The sequence below is a fragment of the Melospiza georgiana genome, chromosome 13 (genome assembly GCF_028018845.1).
Source record: "Melospiza georgiana isolate bMelGeo1 chromosome 13, bMelGeo1.pri, whole genome shotgun sequence".
NCBI lineage: Eukaryota > Metazoa > Chordata > Aves > Passeriformes > Passerellidae > Melospiza > Melospiza georgiana.
Genome location: NC_080442.1, coordinates 17881434 through 17898706, shown reverse-complemented (window position 1 = coordinate 17898706; position 17273 = coordinate 17881434). Strand labels below are relative to the sequence as shown.

Here is a 17273-nt window from a genome sequence, read left to right as displayed (position 1 = left end):
TTGGAAGTGCCAGCTTTGGTCCCCTGACTCAGGTTCTTGCCCACACCTCTGTCCTCTGGCAGAGGCAGAAAGACCTGGAAACCTTCTCCTTGCAATGCCAAAATGTTCCTGGGCATAGCAAAGCCCTTCAGCACCAGCTGAGAGTGGCAGCTTGGCCCAGCAGCACAGTCTCACTACTGCCCTTTTCCCCTGGGTTGTTCCTTACCCTCTTCAGAAGAGGCATCACCAGGAAGCAGCTCACAGTGGCAGGAGTGTCTAAACCCTTCAGTGGAGTCTTTAAGGGACACATGCCCTGCAATCCATACACAGAAATCTTCTGGTCCTGTGAAAGAGAACATAAAACTCTATAAATGCAAACCACCTCCTGCTTTTAATGTCTTGATACCTGAGCAAGATCTAATTGGTTCCAAAACTGGGTTTTATTTGTATTTTTTGATATCCAGACAGTTAATTTCTCTTTTTAATGGAAAACCTTTGGCATGTGAGTAGAAAGCAGGTGCTGCATTCCCCAGAACAGGCTGTGGACAATATATGCATTATCCAAAAGTCACCAAAAATCACCAGTGTAGGGATTTTATCACTACATCCAAAAGCAGCATCTGACAACCCTGAATGCAAAAATCCCAAACAACAATTGAAGCAGGTTGTATGTCATTTTGCATTAATCTGTCCATTTAAGGGACATTACATTTTATGTGGAATCACACCTGTCCCATACCTCCTAAGTCTACCAGACTGACCAAGAGCACCCAGTTTTGGAACCAGCAAACTTTTCATTCTCATCAAAATTGGAAATACAATGCTTTAAGATCTTTAAATTTTAATTTTTCTAGACTTATTATTATTATTATTAAAAAGAAAAGAGTATTTGAGCTTTACCTGTATTTGAGAAGAGAAAAAGTCAAAATATCTTATTTTTTTATGGGGAGAAAAAAAAAATTGTACTCACAGCATCCATGCCAGGGCAGAGTGAAATAGCCAACACAAATTATTTACTCAGCGAGTGTGGCCTTTTTTTCCCCCCCACTCTAAAACACTGAACTTCAGGTACATTTAATGTTTTTGCCTGTTTTTTCTTTGTTTTGTGTGAAATGATTGTGTCAGAGCTGGCTGACACTTAACAGCCCTTTTTGATGGGTGGCCAGGGGCTCTGGGGGATAAACCAGCCAAGCTCTCTCACTCTTATCTTTTTAGCTGCAATTTTCCACAGCAAACACAAACCTCGGGTACCCATTTCCCACCAACCTTCAAATCCCTCAGGCCTCTTTCAAAACCCCACCCTTAAATGCATGTTTTCTGTCCCTGCCTCCCTTTATCACCCACAGATAAGGACATTTCCCAGAGGAACTCCTGGGCACAGATTGCTCCAGGCCAGAGTTTCCCCTCGGGAAGCTGAGGTTCCCACGGTCACTCTGGGCTCTGGAGCTGTGTGTCAGGTAGAAACAAAACACCTGGAGACAGCAGATGCAAAGTCACTGCTCATTTGAGATGCCCTTTGTCTCACACACTCTTGGCTTTACTAATTTAACAGGCCCTCTCTCTTGGTTAGTGTCGCCCCTAACGAGGGGGCACGGGCAACACTCACCTCTGTGGCTGCCCACAGGGCATTCTGAAATTTGAGTTGGCAGCACAGCTTCATTCCTGGGCAGCTCATCCTCTGCACTTCCATGACTCCTTTCTCCAGGTTCACCACCGTGTAGTTCCTGAAAGGAGCAAGCAACAATTTCAGACAAAGGACCAAGGGACTTGTGGCACTTGTGGCCAAGCCACGACACAACTGCCCAGATATGGATGATGCTGCAAGGATCTACACCCCTCCAAACTGTGAATTCCTCATTTGAAGGGAAAGAAAGATGTGCCCTGGCTCTTCCTCAGGGGCAGATGTGCAATTGCTTCTGTGAAGATTTACACTCAGCTCTCTGACTTTGCACAGGGTTAGCAGGACATATGTGGTCTGCTCCTGTAATGGAGCTGTGAGATAAATAGATGCAGCTGAACAGCAGTAATTAATAACTGGGAAATCTCAGCCCATCTTGCCCATTAGGTTCTCAAGGGAATAGCTGTTCTCCAACTTCACTGCCTTGCTATTATCTGGCTTCATTATTATTCCAGTACATAAACAGAGGAGCATGGTTCTACAGAGCAAAGATCTGTAACCTAATAAAATTATTTATAAATATGACTAATTAGTTTTTTGTAGCTAAAAGGATTTTTTTTTTTTGTTTGGGGAAGTTTATTGAGTTTGGATGTTTGAACAATAACTGGATATTCACAACCACATCTGCGAGTCCCAGATGTTTTACCAATGGTGGCACAAGCAATTACACATCCTGAAATCTGTCACATGTCAGTAAACTTGTTATTGAGCAGTCTCCAGCAAGTGGATTGTCCAGTCAGGAAGCAGATTCACTGAGATATATTGCTGTGAATATTTGGACAACATCCATGTATTCAAAACACATCTGGGAGTGCCATGTGCTTCACCAGCTCAGCAGGAAAAGTTACATTGCCTGCACTGAACAACTGACCAGGCACCACAAATGGCAAAGCAAATAGTACAGCAACAAATCATGTGCCTTCCCCATTAGCTTAATGGTTACAAATAATGAACACATTAATATAAAATTCAGATCAGTTTGTGAATGTTTCCAAATAAGACTGAGGCTATAAAAATCAGCAGCATCCATAAAAATGAACCTAACTAGCTACAGGTCACATGTGTCTGAGCAAAATGCCATCACCTCAGTCACAATTTAATAACATTTTAAGCACATGCCCTCAGTCCAGAACACATTTTACTGGCAGTGCACACTTGGATGCACACACAGCTCCAGGCATGTGGTTAACTCCCCATGATTGCAATAGGATTTAAGCATGTGCTTAATTGCTTTGCAGAAGAGAGATGGAACTGCAGCCTCAATTAGGAAAGGTTTAGTGTTAAATGGCCTCATTAGAAAAGGCAGAACACGTCTGTTCTCATGTGCAAATGCTTCATCCTGTGTGTGTGAATCATTACACTGCCCTAATCTTCTCCCCATATTAACTGAAGCAGAGTTAAGCTCATTAAATATCCTTTATAAAGCAACCACTGTTCCCAATTAAAAGAGTTTGGGAAAACAGTGTTCACTGTATTCTTGGCGTTCATCCAAGCTCACTTTCACCTTCTTTACCTCCCTCCCAGAGGCAGAAGCGAAGATGCTGAAGGATTTTTTTACTTAAAAAGGAAAAAGAAAAGAAAGGAATTGCTAATGTGAGCTGTCTCACCTGGTGTCCTCCTTCCCATCCCAGAACACCACGGTGTACTCGTGCCCCGGGGAGCAGAAAAAGGAGGATTGCTTCCCACAGGGCAGCAGGTACATAAATGTTGCAAAGGTTGGATCTTTCATCTGCCCCACCACAGAGATGGCCAGGGGACGCTGAGGGGGGAGGAAAAGAGAAAGACAATCAGACAAGATGAAACAGGAGAGCCATAATAAACAGGAGGCTCAACAAGGCCAAGCACAAGGTCCTGCACCTGGATCAGGGCAATCCCCAGCACAAGCACAGGCTGAGTGTCCCTGGAATTGGATTCCAACCCAAACCATTTTCTATGATTATTTATTAAAGCTTGGTCTGTCATTATCTTACACATTTTACTGATTAATTTCCTAAGGCTTACGGATTTTGTAAGCTGACCCATCGCATGACAGTGTAGAGATGTTTGAGAGTCAGGCTGACCTTTGTTTGAAGGACAGCAGCTCTAAAACACCAACTGAAATTAATGAAGAATGCAATGCAGCACAATCCTTTTCTTGCACTTTGAAGCTTTTTCTTCCTTATACCTCCTTTTATAATCTTGGGGATTTTGAAGCCTTTGTAGTTGCACTCACAGCATGACACTGGAGCTGCTTCTAGAAATTGTGGGTAATGTCTTGCCCTGGTGAAATCAGCAGCCTAACTGCCATGGACATCAAGGGACCCTCAAGCCACCACAAATGTCTAAGGCCACAAATCTGTCATCATTTCAATCATAAAACTCTCATTCCAGTCAACAGGAATTCTGGGCCAAATCAGCAGGAGGGGTAAATGGGCAATGGAGCTGTTGTGCTGCACCAGGAGCAAGCTCACCCCTCCTGCACAAAAAGAGAGAACACAGCTCAGGAGGGTGGTTTTGTACCTTCTCAGGCTTAGTGTCCCAGCACTCCATCATGAGTGCCTGCATCCTGTAGAGCTGCACCTCCTCGGGCTGCCCCAGGACAGGACGGATCCCTTTGGACAGCTTCTTTGCAATCTGGAGCTGGTGGTGTCCCAGCACAGGCCTCTGCCCGGACAGCAGCTCGTACAGGACCATCCCATAGGAGAACATGTCCACCTGGAGCCAGAAACAGAGGGGAAATCAGGGCAGGGCTCTGTTGGGGGGTGGAGAGGAGAGCAAGGTAGGCACAGTGGGGAAGCCAGTGCCAGCCCTCATGCACAGAGAAGGGAACTGAGCCATGGGACGGTGCCAGCCCCCAGTGCCACCACAGGGCTGCCCCACAGCCCCCCAGTCAGTCACCTTTTCATCATAGACGATGCGGGGCCGGATCTCGGGGGCCTGGTAGCCAGGCGTGCCCTCCACGCCCAGCGCGCCCTCGTGGAACGACTGCCGCGAGATGCCGTAGTCGGAGAGCTTGATGTTCACGTGCTCCCTGACGTCCAGAGACCACACCAGGATGTTGTCCGACTTGAGGTCGCAGAAGATGATGTTCTTCTTGTGCAGGTAGGCCAGGCCTGTGGCGATCTGGTAGGCTATTTTGTGTGTCAGCATGTGTCCCAGCGGCACGAAGGAGGAACCTGGCACAAAGAACAGCTCGTCTCCAGCTCCTGTAATTGCCATAACTGCTGCTTCTTCCCCCTCTCTCCTTCTCTTTTTAACTCCAGAGCAATAGCTGACAACCTTTTGAAACATCACTCAATGCCACCATTTGAAAAGACACTGTTTATTTTACTGTACGTGTCTGACAGTCCTATTAGATTCTTTTTTTAAACCCTTTTACTTCTAGGCCACTAAATCTTTGGGTGAAAATCAGTGTTTGACTGAAAGTTGACATGAAGCCAAGGTGCCAAGAGGGTCAGATGGCCTCAACTTATCTTGGAATTAGTGTCGTTCATTTGACAATGACAGCAATACAGATAATAATGAGATAATTTAGAGTACCAGACACCCATCTGCACAGGGAAAATTACAGCACCATCCACGCAGCACTGAAGAGAGATGCACTCCACATTCATTTGCAGAAAAATTGAAAATCCAGGTCTCCAAAGTAGCTTTGAGAATCCCGAGCATCAATTTTTACTCGGTTCCCAAAAGCACAATACAAGAACAATTCCATCCCTCCCACTTCCCTTAGTCTGGAAAAAAAAACAACCCCTCCAGCAAATCAAGCAGTAATTTAAACACCACCGAGGATTTGTCAGTGGGGGAGAGGCTGGCGCTACCTTTGGAGTTCTCAGCCAGGACGGTGGTGAGGCTGCCCAGCGGGGCCAGCTCCAGCGCGAAGCACAGCGGGTGGATGCTGATGCCGATGAGGGACACGATGCAGGGGTGCTGCAGGGAGTGCAGCATGCTGGCCTCCTGACGGAACTCTGAGAAGTTCTTCATGGCATCCATGGCCCGCAGGTGCTTCAGCATGGTATCTGGCAAGACACACAACCCCCCTTCTCACTGCCCAGCTCAGGAAACAAGTCACAAACTCTCTGGGGGGTGATCACCCAGCGAGGGCTGCAGCTGGTGGGATTATGTCGACAGCAAGGCTTGAAGCTGAATCCTTTTGCTGATGCATGAGCCACTAAGAGACACTGGCTATAAGCAGGATCTGTCTGGTGCCTCAGGAAGCAAGAGCTCCCTTGGTCCTTAAACACCAGGCTCAGGTGTGTCTGGCACATGCTGTTCTCACATATCCCCTGATGACTTTGGAAAGCTGTGCTGTGCTTATCCCAGCAGGGGCTCTGTGCAGATGGCCCACTGCAGCCCCTTGGCTGCAAGGGCTCTGCCCTACAGTTTCCCAGCCTCCCTGCCAGAAGAGACCCATCACAGTAATGGTCCTGCTGCCACAGCACACCCCAGGCTGCTCAGGCAGGTCGGCTCTTCCCGAAGGTGATTTGTCACTGGGACAGCAGCTGGCCTCCTCCACAGCTCAGGGATTCCCCACATCCTCCCCCGACAAAAATGAGGAATGTGAGGCACTTTCCCCTTGCCTCTGTCCATGGACTGAGGCTCTGCTGCAAAGCTGGGCTCCACAGGAGCCCATCCCTGCCTGGAGAAGCTGCTGGGCTCAGCAGGATTCCCAGTTTGCTTTCTCCAGCTGCTGGCACAGAGGGGGTAAAACACTAATTCAGAGGTGGAGACTCGCAAGTCCTCAGTGCAAACCCAAGCACACCCACACTTCTCAAGGCCAAATAGCATGGGAACAGAAGTTGAAATCTCATCTCCCTTCCCAGTCAAGGGCTCTGCCTTGGCACCCTATCAATCCAACCTCTGATCTGCAGGAGAGAAGCAGATTCCCTGATTCCTGACACCAAACCTGTGCACTGTACCTGCAGCTGAAGTGGGAGAACCCTTGCATTTTTTAATCTGAAATCTCTTCACAGCCACTGGTTTTCCTTGGTATCGTGCCCGATATATAACAGTTCCACTTCCACCCTGGCCAAGAACGTTGTTTTCATTTTCACTGCATTCCAGTTTGCTATTTTCCAGGAACAGTCTGCCAAACAGAAATTGGGGGTTTTTAATTAAAGTTTCAAAGATGTGCTAAATTAATATTTTTAATGCGATTTCCATTTTCACAAATGCCTAATAGGTTCTTGCCTTACCTACCAAGAGGACTGGATCACCTGAACTACCTTGGTCATCTCAGTGCACTCCATGCTGGCTCACATTGTACAACAGATTTCTCACAGAAAATAGTAATTTGAGCAAAGAAGCACAAAAGGCTTTTTACTAATTTATCCCATAAGAATCAAACAGATCTGGAAAGCACATAAGTTCCTTTTCCAAGCAGATGACACAGGTACTGATACTTGTACTACTTATCTGTATTAATGATTTTTGTTTTGCTTCATTTACCTCCTGTTCCTCTTTTTTTTTCCACCGAGGCAGGACAGGATGTTTATGAACAGCCCCACACTCTGAAACCTGATTATTCAAATCAGCTTAGTGTTCCCAGGCTGCAATTCATCATTTCCCCACTCTCCCAGAGACTACTTTTACAGCTGTTCACACTTCAAACATCTCCACTCACCTCACACCTGCCAAATGAATCTGCAGGAGATAACAGTATGAGGAGGGCTGGTGTGATGAGCTGATGGGGTGTTTGCCCAGAAAAATGACCCCAACAAAGCAGCAGGGGCCAGTGAGAGCACAGAGAGCTTTGAGAGCAGCCAACAGGACAGTCTGGTCCAGAGGCCCTGTGATTCTGCATTGGGCACTCATGAGAGAGCAGGAGCCAAAGGGGACATTGCTCTGCTGTCCTGCCTGCCCTCAGGTCTCCTGCTCTGCACACAGAGTAATGAGGGGTGTAAGACTGAGCCCATCTGGGAATGCAGTTAAGCAGCTTAAAGATTTGGCAGTGCTGCAGTGGGTAGGGGAGAGCTCCTTCAGCTCTTCAGGGCTGCCACACACCCAGCACATCCAGCAGCCCTCAGCTGAGCAGGGGCCCCAGCTCAGTGTGAGTCCCCCTGTGGTGTCCATAAACTCACTCACCTACAAGCCCTTACAAAATTAAGGCCATTTCAGTGCCAATTTTGTGATGCAGCAGCACTTCCTTTTTGTTTTGCCACATTAAAATCTCCTTTTGTGGGATCTCAGAAAGACTCCTACTACAGAAAGTCCTGGCCAGAGTTCTGGGCAATGCAGGACAGCTGTGGCTTTAAAAAGGACTTTGACATTGCAGCACAGTGATCTCAAAGGACCCCTGGTGTGATGACTCGGTCAGCACACAGATATTGCCTAAGCAAGCTGCTGAACACCAGGGGTGCAGCTCAGGATGAACTGCCAGAGCACGGATGGAGAGCAGATGGATTTGTTTCCTGTGGTCAGCAGAGACAACTCGGGAAAAGTGCCCAACCAAATCACGCAGGTACACTGAAACTCAACCAAAGGCTGTCACACGTTACCTGGCAGGAAAATCAGTCATGAAAAGCTCTGGGACCAGCTCTTGGAGCGACACGGGGATGTCAGGGTGGTTGGGACACGTGATGTAGTCCAGCTCGATGGCGGTCAGGACGCAATCCTCCATGTTGAAGTACTGCGCGTCCTCGGCCCGCTCGCCGCCCTCGCGCTGCTCCGGCCTGGCAGCTGCACAGATATGGCAGGGCACGTACTGCTCCATCAGCAGCGTGCCATCGCTCTCCATGGCTGTGAGGGCTGCAGAGAGAGCAAACAAACAGGAAACCACGTCACCACCACGGCAGCCGAGGGGGAACAACAGCTCCGAGTGCATTCCAGTGTCCGCAGCACGACCTGGATGCGCCGGCTGGGAATGGTCACGCTCACACAGAGCAGTTTGCTGCAGGGCACTGACTGGAACAGAAAAACCTCTGCAAAGAAGGCAGGGACAGTGCTGGGGAGTCAGGGCTGTGGACATGACCCAACACTCACCCTGCTCTGGTCACAGGTAACCCACAGGCTTGTGAGGCAGATGTACTCAGGACCAGCAAAAATTGGAAGTACGTGAATAAAGGAATGGAGAGATCCTTCTGCTTGCCGCGTGTCTGTGTCTCTGCCCAGGCTGCAAACTGCCGGATGGCTTGAGGTGGGAATGGGGTTGGGAGCAGGCTGGCAGGCACAGCACACTGAGCTCAGGCTCAGCACTCACCTGCAGCACCCAGGCTGGGAACACAGGTCCTGTGGGCTCCCTCATGGGCAACGTGTTCAGCCCCTCCAGGGGAAATGTGGGTTCTACCACGACTAAGCCTTTGGGAGGTTCATACCTCTCCCATAACTACAGAGAGATTTTGTGGTGACAGGTTCTGTTAAATGCCCACAATTAGTCAGGGTGAACACAGGCTGCAGCCTTTGAAGTCGTGGCTCTTCTCAAGCTTCACTGATTAATTTTAGCATTATTTTAATCCAAAGACAAATAAAATGTTCTTTTATCTTCAGAACATGTAGAACGTGAGTATGTGAGAGCGCACCACTGTTTCCTCCACAGAGCCTCCAATTAAGAGACTTTGGCACTGCTTTCTAGACCAGGGTAGGACGACAAAGAGCACTTCAGATTTTGTTTTGGTTTCAAACAAAGTGTATGGGGGTTGCAAAGAGCCTGCTGGGTAACAGCAGGATCTGTGCTGAGCACAGGAAAAGCAGCTGCAGGAGTCAAGGAAGTTACCTTGGCATGCAGTCCTTGGTACCATATTCACTCAAGCCTCTCACATCAGAATTTTGTAACTCACAGGAAGTTAGAAATGGTGGGCAAATCCTCATCCCAGCTGATGCCAGAATGAGGCATCACCAAGGGACAGCACCAAGCAGTGTGGGCCAAATCCTGCCCCTGCTACAAGCACTGAGTGAGTCTCTTGAACTCCTGCAGGTCCTGTTTGAACTGCAATGTTTCACCTGTGCTGCTGGGACAGACAGACTGGAAGACACAATGTCTAGACCAAAGGGTGTTGGCAACTAATCTTGATCTGTCTGCAGGTTTATTAGCTTTTATCAAATGTTATTGGCTTGAGACTGTCAGAGCCTGAGGGGTCTTCATTTAACACACAATATTGTGCACCTGGAGAGCTCTGTCAAAGAACCCTCTGTTGAAAAGATGTAACACTGCGCAGAAAATTAGAGCTGTTCTCTTACCAGGGAACCACTGGTCTATCAAAGAGTTGACATGATCCGTGATGAAGGCCATGGCTGAAAAGTCTCTCACTTCTGACTGGGAAATTATTTTAATTCCACCACTTTTTTTCTTTTTCCAGTTCACATCAGAAGACTCGACACTGTGGGAGAAAGCCAAAAGACAGACCTGTGAAGCTTTTCTGAAGTATCAGTATCAACAAACTTTCTCTCTGGCAGGAAACCTGAGTTACATAATAACACACAGTTCATGAGTCATAAACACAAAGCAATCTAGCTTCGAGGGTGATTTTCAACTCAGCCTCTTCTGAAAATGACTTTCAGAAGAGAATTCTTGTACAGAAACGCCAGTTCCTCACAAAGGGTAAGTGCTATAGAAGGTCAGGACTAGGGAAAACTGTGGCCTAAGCAAGCTGAGTATGACAGAGAGCTTTGACAGAAATGCCCTATACAGAATGATGGAAGGTTGGGAGCTGTAAAATCAGTCATGAAACTCCAGTGGAATAATAATGGTATTTCCAGAAACCGTTAGGAAAAGTTTATGAACATCATTTTTGCACAATTCCCATGAAAGTGTAACTCCCTGAAATACATGGGGAACTAACAGCATGACCACTACCATGGTCCAGAATTCAGGATTCCAGCCTGTGGTTTGCAGCGTCTGGGTTCAAGTCCCTACTGAGCTTGGAAACTTGGGAAGGTCACTGCTCCCTTCTGGCCTCCGACCATGCAACAGCACCAATGGTTCCTCCCTGTCTTGCCAGGGACTGAAGAAGCAGAAGCCTTAAATGTCTGCATTTGTGAAACAACATGGACAGGAGGTTTTCCCCAGGCTGGCAGCCAGCAGACATTCTGCCTTGGCCAGGTTGAGGCCCTTGCCCACAGTCCCTGCTGCACAGAAGCACCTCCATTGACCTGGATTGCTGCCACGCAGTGGTGAAGTTTTAGGATTCAGTGGAAAACTCATTGAGGTAAGGAAATCTTTGCATGTGAAAATGCATGATTTTAAGCTGCCAGAGCCCTACTCTGAATTTCACTTTCTGTTCTCAGGTCTCTTTCAATTTGTGGCTGCAACAGCAGATAAGCTTGATACATTCAGACCTGCCAAATAATCAGTTATTCATCATTTTGCCAGCAAATGTTACCAGGTGAGTTATGTCCATTAGAAGAGCCTCCTCTTCTCCTGATGAGTGAGCACACAGCCTGGGTCAGGCCCATTCATCTCCATTCAGCTGATGTGTCTCATACACTCTATTAGTCCCCTGTCACACATGCTGCATTATGAACACAAATTACCTAAGATAGCCTCCATCAAAGGTAACGAACAGACCTTCCTGCCAGTAAACCGTGTGAGTCCTTTTGACTCGGAACGTGCTGCAGCGGTTCCTTTGCGTGCCTGTGAAGCTGTAGATGGTCACCTTTTTGTTCCTTGTCTTGGTGTTCTTCTTGTTTTCAAAGAGCTGAAACAAGCAGAAAAACATGAGTTTTGCATTTCTCGTAAGGATGTTTTAATCGGGCAAGAAAGTGATTTCTTTTTTTGGCTTTCACAGGCGCTGTTGTACCTTTTCCAGTAAAAGTGACTTGTGCTCATATAAAATTTTGCGATGGAATGGAAATACACATGGTAAAATTGATTTTTCCACAGTGGAAATCTTTTTCATGCCACTCAAAAAAGAACAATTTCATATCAGTGCACAAAGCTAATTCTGTAACTGTGACATTTGCCGTATTTATTCTGCACTCACAAAAGTCTTATAAACCTAAAGCACTAAATGTTCTAGTGAATGATGAAGCCTGCCCTCAGTGCAGAGAGTTAACTTTTCCACCTGTTTTAGTAGGAGGAAGATGGCTCTTCTCCAAGACACTTCGAACCAGCAAAATGTATTTCTGTTTTAAAACCAAGAAGTTAATCTGCAGGACTCTGCTGTACTCATTGCTCCAACATTTATTTGCCTGCAGACAGGTCTGACGCCTGGCATCCTTTCCACTCCCTTCATGAGGCCTGGATGAAGACCCTAGGAAAGGTGCTCTAGGATTATGTAGTGCCCAGGAGGATGTAAGCAAGGGGTTGCCAAGACACCCCATTAAAAGAGGTAAAGTTATTACATGGCTTGAGAAGCCTGGAACACAGAGGACCTTCCAAAAACAGGTATCATGTTTTCCATGTTCTGTACATCACTGACAGACCACAGTTTAATGGAGAGCTGCTAAGAAGATAGCAGAGCAGTACTATAAATATTTTGCAGATATTTATTACAGTTTCAGATAGAAACTGCTACAAACACATCTGCAACAACATCAGAATTCACTGGGCTCTCAGAACCTTGCAAACACTGCTTTAATGTCACTCATAGCACTTGCACTAATGGGGTGCCTCATTAAGGCAACAGTCCTGTAATTTTCTTCTCATTTAAACCCATAGAGATTCAGATATTTGGCTTTGCTGGAGCTATTCCAGATCTCCTCTGGCAAAGCTGTGAGGGAGTCTGGCCTGGTGGAATGGTCATGGACAAGAGCCGCAGGCAGAACTCCAATTACTTGTAATTGGAAGATGCTGGAGGAACTGAGACCTTCCAGGGGATCACGTTATAAAGAGGCTGTGGAGAACTCAGGTTTTCTCCCCCAGTGCCAATTTGTCGTTCTCAATGACACCTACTGCAAAAACAGAGTCAGACTGTGAGTGCAGAGCCTCGCCTCTCCTCTTTACTCACACAATGTTACTGCAGTCTGTGACAGAGGCGGGATGTGAACAGACATCCCACTTACACTGAACCCCTTCAGCTGTCTGCTTTTGTTTGCAGACAGACAGAGTAACCTACCTGGAGGTCCATCTCTGCCAGGCTAATTAACATCCGAGCTATGAACCTCTGCCAGAAGCCAACGGGGACAAAGCTCATCTTGAAGACCCTCTGGACCGTGTTTGCGGTCTGGTGGCAGAGCCCGTGGATATCTAACGCCGGCTTGGTAGGAAGCAGATGAGGGAGGAGGTAGCTGAAACACATCAAGTTCAACAGCTCAGATTTTAGCTACAGCTTTTAACAGTGAGTACATTGTTACCAGATAATAGGGCGATTCAGTCTCCAAAGAGATTTTTAATGGCACAGCCTACTGCATATAAAAAAGCTTTTAGACTAAAACGCTGCAGCAATACATGGAGAAATTAATTTACACTATGAAAGCAAGCAGAGGCAAAACAGACATTACATAATTCAGCCAGGGCTATTGGAAAGGGCTAAAATTGATGTAATGAGCATTTGTGTACTCACAAATTAAATGCATTAAAATATAAGAGTCATTAGAACAGCTGTGATGTCGGGACTCTTTTTTTGGTACTATTTTGCCCTGGTAGTAAGCAGGGAATTAGAGCTGTGGAACAGGAGATCAGTGCAAAAAAAACCTCCAGCAACTCAGGTTCTGTAAGCCCAGAAGGGGAGGAAAGGAGTTCCAGGCTGCAGGGACTGGGCTGCTCTGCCTCAACCCATCCCCAGAATGAGAGCACCCCATGGGTCAGCATGACAGGGATTCAGAATGAGAGCACCCCATGGATCAGCATGACAGGGATTCCTGCTGCCCCACCCTGCAGCTGATTGATCCCTGTCACATCCCAGACAAACCTCTAGAGCAAGAGCTCACTTTGCCAGGCTGCTGCCAGCAGAGAAATCTCTTGTCTCAGATTCCTCTGCAATCAGATTATTAGGTACTTTGCCCAAGTGTGAAGGAGACTTGATGTTATCTGTGCCTGACTAGTCAGCAATAACGGGGTTGTGCTGGTGTAGGGGACCACAATGTTTTCAAATTATTTTCAGATCTCCCAGTAATCCCAGAATATTCATTTGTCCTGCTCTTTCATATTTGGGAAGTTAAACGTCCTGGAACACTGCAACTGTTTTGAAAACCATGAGCTTATGGCTTTCAATACTTGCCAGTAAATCTCCTGTCAGTGATACTCTTCTGTACCAAACACATCCCAGGATGCCTGTACAATCTAAAATGTTATTTGCTTATAAGCAGACACACTGCTGTTTTATCAGTGCTGAGCCTGAGAAAATGTGTTGGCATCTGGGGCTCATCGTTGACGGGCACAACGACAGCAGCAAGGCACGTGGCCAAGAGACCTGACCAAAATAACACTGGCAGGGACTAGACACAACCAGAACTAATGCTGGGTCAGAATCCACTGCTTTAAAGAATCCACTGTCTCTCGTGTTTTCTCTCTAGCAGCTGCAGCATTCTGTAAAATTTGAAACATCGGCTCAGAAAAAAACCAGCCATGATTAGACAACAGCTCTCTCCATATGTCACACGTGATGACATATTACATGATGAAATTATCTGTTCCATGAAACATCTTTGGAATGTAAAACTGGCAAAAGTTTCAATTATAAATTCCAGTAAGAATGGTCACGCTTTTAAGTGTATTTTAAGAAGCAGAGCACAGCTAACTTACATGCACCTTAGGCAGAAAAGCAGAGTGCAACAAGCTAAAACTTCTCGCTCTATAAAAGTAGTGGATGCATCATCAGAGACCCAATAAATTTTCCCCAGCACATCCAAGAAAAGGTCTAGGAGTGTAAGAAGGGCCAGTGAGGCCCTTCTGGGCCACAACTATCTAGTGGATTATAACACAGATGGTGATTCGACGCTCTTGAACAACAGCCAATGCAAATTTTGAAAATATGTGAAACATGCCCCCATCCACCCTTTCAGAACAGAAACTGGCAGCTGCTTTCTCTACTGACTGCACAGAAACCCTATCTGGCAATCTAGACAATAATTGCAGCAGCACAGTAACAAATAACTGCTCTGTGTCTGGCTAGTACATTAAATTAATCCAACCTGCTATAGCTACAGCCCGTCAGTGGGAAGAATATTCTGCTAATGTGGCTTGGATCGCTCAGAAAAACATTGGGCAGGCCATGAAAAAGCAGTTTCCTTGTTCCTGAGGCACAGACAATGTAATTGCCCTGGTGAAAAATGGCAGATAGTGACAAGGAGTCCAAAAGGCATTTTGGACTGAGCAGAAACATTGCTGCTTTATCTGTGTTAAGCCTGAGAAAATTTGTTGGCATCCGGGACTGGATAAGTGACAGGCATAATGACAGCACAGAGAATGCTGCACTTGTGCTGGCATTCAGAGCTCCCCCGAGGCTCGGGGCGATGCGGCCGCGCTGTCCTGCAAGGGCAAGGAAGTGAAATGCAAATGCCACATCAGAAGTGCAGCACAGCTCCGGGCTCACCGCTAGCCCAACAACAGGCTGTCGCCAAGCAGATGGCAGAGAGAAAAATCGCAGGGAACTCTGCCCAGAGGAAAAGGGACCGGGGGCAGAGGGGAGGAGGACTCATTAACATTTAAAGAGAATGAGCTTTCTTAGAGCATTTCTAGGAAAACTATTGATCAACACCTATTGAAGTTTAAAATCAAGTAAATCACGTTGTTGCTGCAGCTACGCTTTCCTGATTTCACCAAGAATAAAATGCTGCTACTTTCAGAGCTGACACAGGTATTGATTACCCAAAGTTTTCTGCCATGCTGAAGTGAGGATCCTTCACTGGAAACAGATGACTCCAGCCCATCTATATTTCAGGCCTGGCAGCCGTGGCCTCACATCCTCTCCCGGCTGCAGCTGCGCCGGCTGAGCCCTCACAGCTTCCACCTGCTTGTGGCCACATCCCCGCGGTGTCACTGCCCCTCCGGGCTGGTGCCTGAGCCTGTCACAGCCTCAATGCACCCAGGGGACAAAGACTGCTCTGGGAAAGCTTTCACACGGGCTGGTTTGGCCCAGAGGATGCTCAGTTCAGGAAATACAGCCCAAATGGACGGGGGCCTTCCATGACACTGCTGAATGCTCTCAGATATTTTCTCAGCACAAGAGCCCTGTCAAGACAAGCACTTAGAATGGCAAAGCCTGTTAATATCTACTGACTAAAAGGTCATTTTTCTCCAGCCTGACTAAACCTCTCTCATTATCAACATACCTGTTGTTGGCCACAGGCAGGGCGATCTCAAACTTGGCCAAGAACTGGAAGTACTGCTCTTCAGTCTGCTCGGTGAAACCTGTCCCAACCAGCAGCATCCTGAGGTCCTCTGCTCTGATGACTCCATTCTTAGCTACAGACTTGGAGCTCTTGATGTTGAAAATCCTCTGCAGACACTCTGAGAGCCAGACAGGGTCAAGGAAGTAGAGGTTCCTCAGGCCATGGCTCGTGTCTGGGAAGTGCAGTAGTGTCCCTGTTTCTATGAGAAAATTAATGGCTGCAAAAAAGTGAAGAATTGGGAATTAGCAATAGATCAGCATTAGGAAACCACAGAAGTGCAGAAGAGTAAGACTATGAGGCACTTTGTGCAGTTTTATGCATTCCAGACACAGCCAGCACACAGCCAAGCCAAGAGAGTAACATCTATCTGAGGAGTGCTGCTATCTGACACTCCACTTGTAAAACCCACATCTCACTTCTTCACAGCCAGTATTTCTGTCCCCATGACACCTCCCCTTCACCTTCCTCCTGTCATCTTCACAGGGAAGGGCTCTCCCTGCCTCCTGCAGAGCAAGGCCTGCATAAAGATCACAAGACTGGGGACCTACAGAGAAGCCAGACTTGAAACTATGGCAACCCTCACTCTACACAGACTAGAAATGAGACACAGCTTGTAAAAAAAAAAAAAAGAGTATGAAATCAGTAACCTCAGACCACCTCAGAAACTTCCTAGTCTTGTCCTCAAAGCCCCACTACTAATTTTATATCTTACCAATTTCCAAAGTCACCTCTACACTGGTGGAATTTGTGTTTTTTATTTGTGGAACACCTCAATTGCACATACATATTAATTTCCAAGAAATGACTGGTCTGCTCTGACCTACCAGTTTGCAAGTCTTCATAGTCTTTGATGTCATTTCCAGGTGTCTGCTCGATCATCAGCTCTATTTGTCTGTCTGTTAAATACTGCACATCATCATTTTGACTTCTTCTATGCTGCTCTGCAAGGACAGCTTCTTGGAGGCTGAGGTAACTCCTTGGTATCTGCAAGCCGTGTGAGAAAACCAGCAGGATCAGGATCAGCCAGCAAGGGATGAACTGGCTGCCACCTTTCTTTCACAGGGATTTTTCAGTGCTGTCTTTTCCCAGAGCCAGATTGCCATTTTAAATATTCACATGGCTCCTGCACCAACCCCTTTCTCCATCAATAACTCCTAAAGGTGACCTCCCAAGCCTCCCAAAAGCCCTGCTTTGGCAAGGATCACCGAGACAGAGCAGTTCTCACCAATCTCCCTGCAAGTTTCTGGGAGCAAATTGAGCTGCCAACATCCTTCATGTTGCAGGTGACGTGAAAAATCAGCTGCCGCAGTCCCTCGAGGCCTTCCAGAGTCTTACACGAGAGCTCACTGCAAAAGCCATGCAAGGGGCAAGGTTATCAATCCTTATCAGCACACTGGCTTCCTTTCCAGCCTCACTTTCTCTTATCACT

General features: G+C 46.9%; 1 protein-coding gene across 1 annotated transcript in view; it reads right to left on the bottom strand.

Annotated features, from left to right (window-relative positions):
* The window catches only part of LRRK1 (leucine rich repeat kinase 1), a 68505-nt gene that overhangs the window by 9497 nt on the left and 41735 nt on the right, over positions 1-17273 (bottom strand). Inside the window, exons 17-30 of the mRNA XM_058033254.1 lie at positions 17070-17190; positions 16669-16828; positions 15785-16061; positions 12628-12799; positions 11105-11268; positions 9812-9951; positions 8134-8383; positions 6556-6722; positions 5458-5655; positions 4535-4812; positions 4157-4351; positions 3265-3416; positions 1586-1703; positions 206-322 (exon numbers count right to left, since the gene is read on the bottom strand). Coding sequence (XP_057889237.1) covers positions 206-322; positions 1586-1703; positions 3265-3416; positions 4157-4351; positions 4535-4812; positions 5458-5655; positions 6556-6722; positions 8134-8383; positions 9812-9951; positions 11105-11268; positions 12628-12799; positions 15785-16061; positions 16669-16828; positions 17070-17190 — 2509 coding nt within the window. The remainder of the gene's footprint in view (positions 1-205; positions 323-1585; positions 1704-3264; positions 3417-4156; positions 4352-4534; positions 4813-5457; positions 5656-6555; positions 6723-8133; positions 8384-9811; positions 9952-11104; positions 11269-12627; positions 12800-15784; positions 16062-16668; positions 16829-17069; positions 17191-17273) is intronic.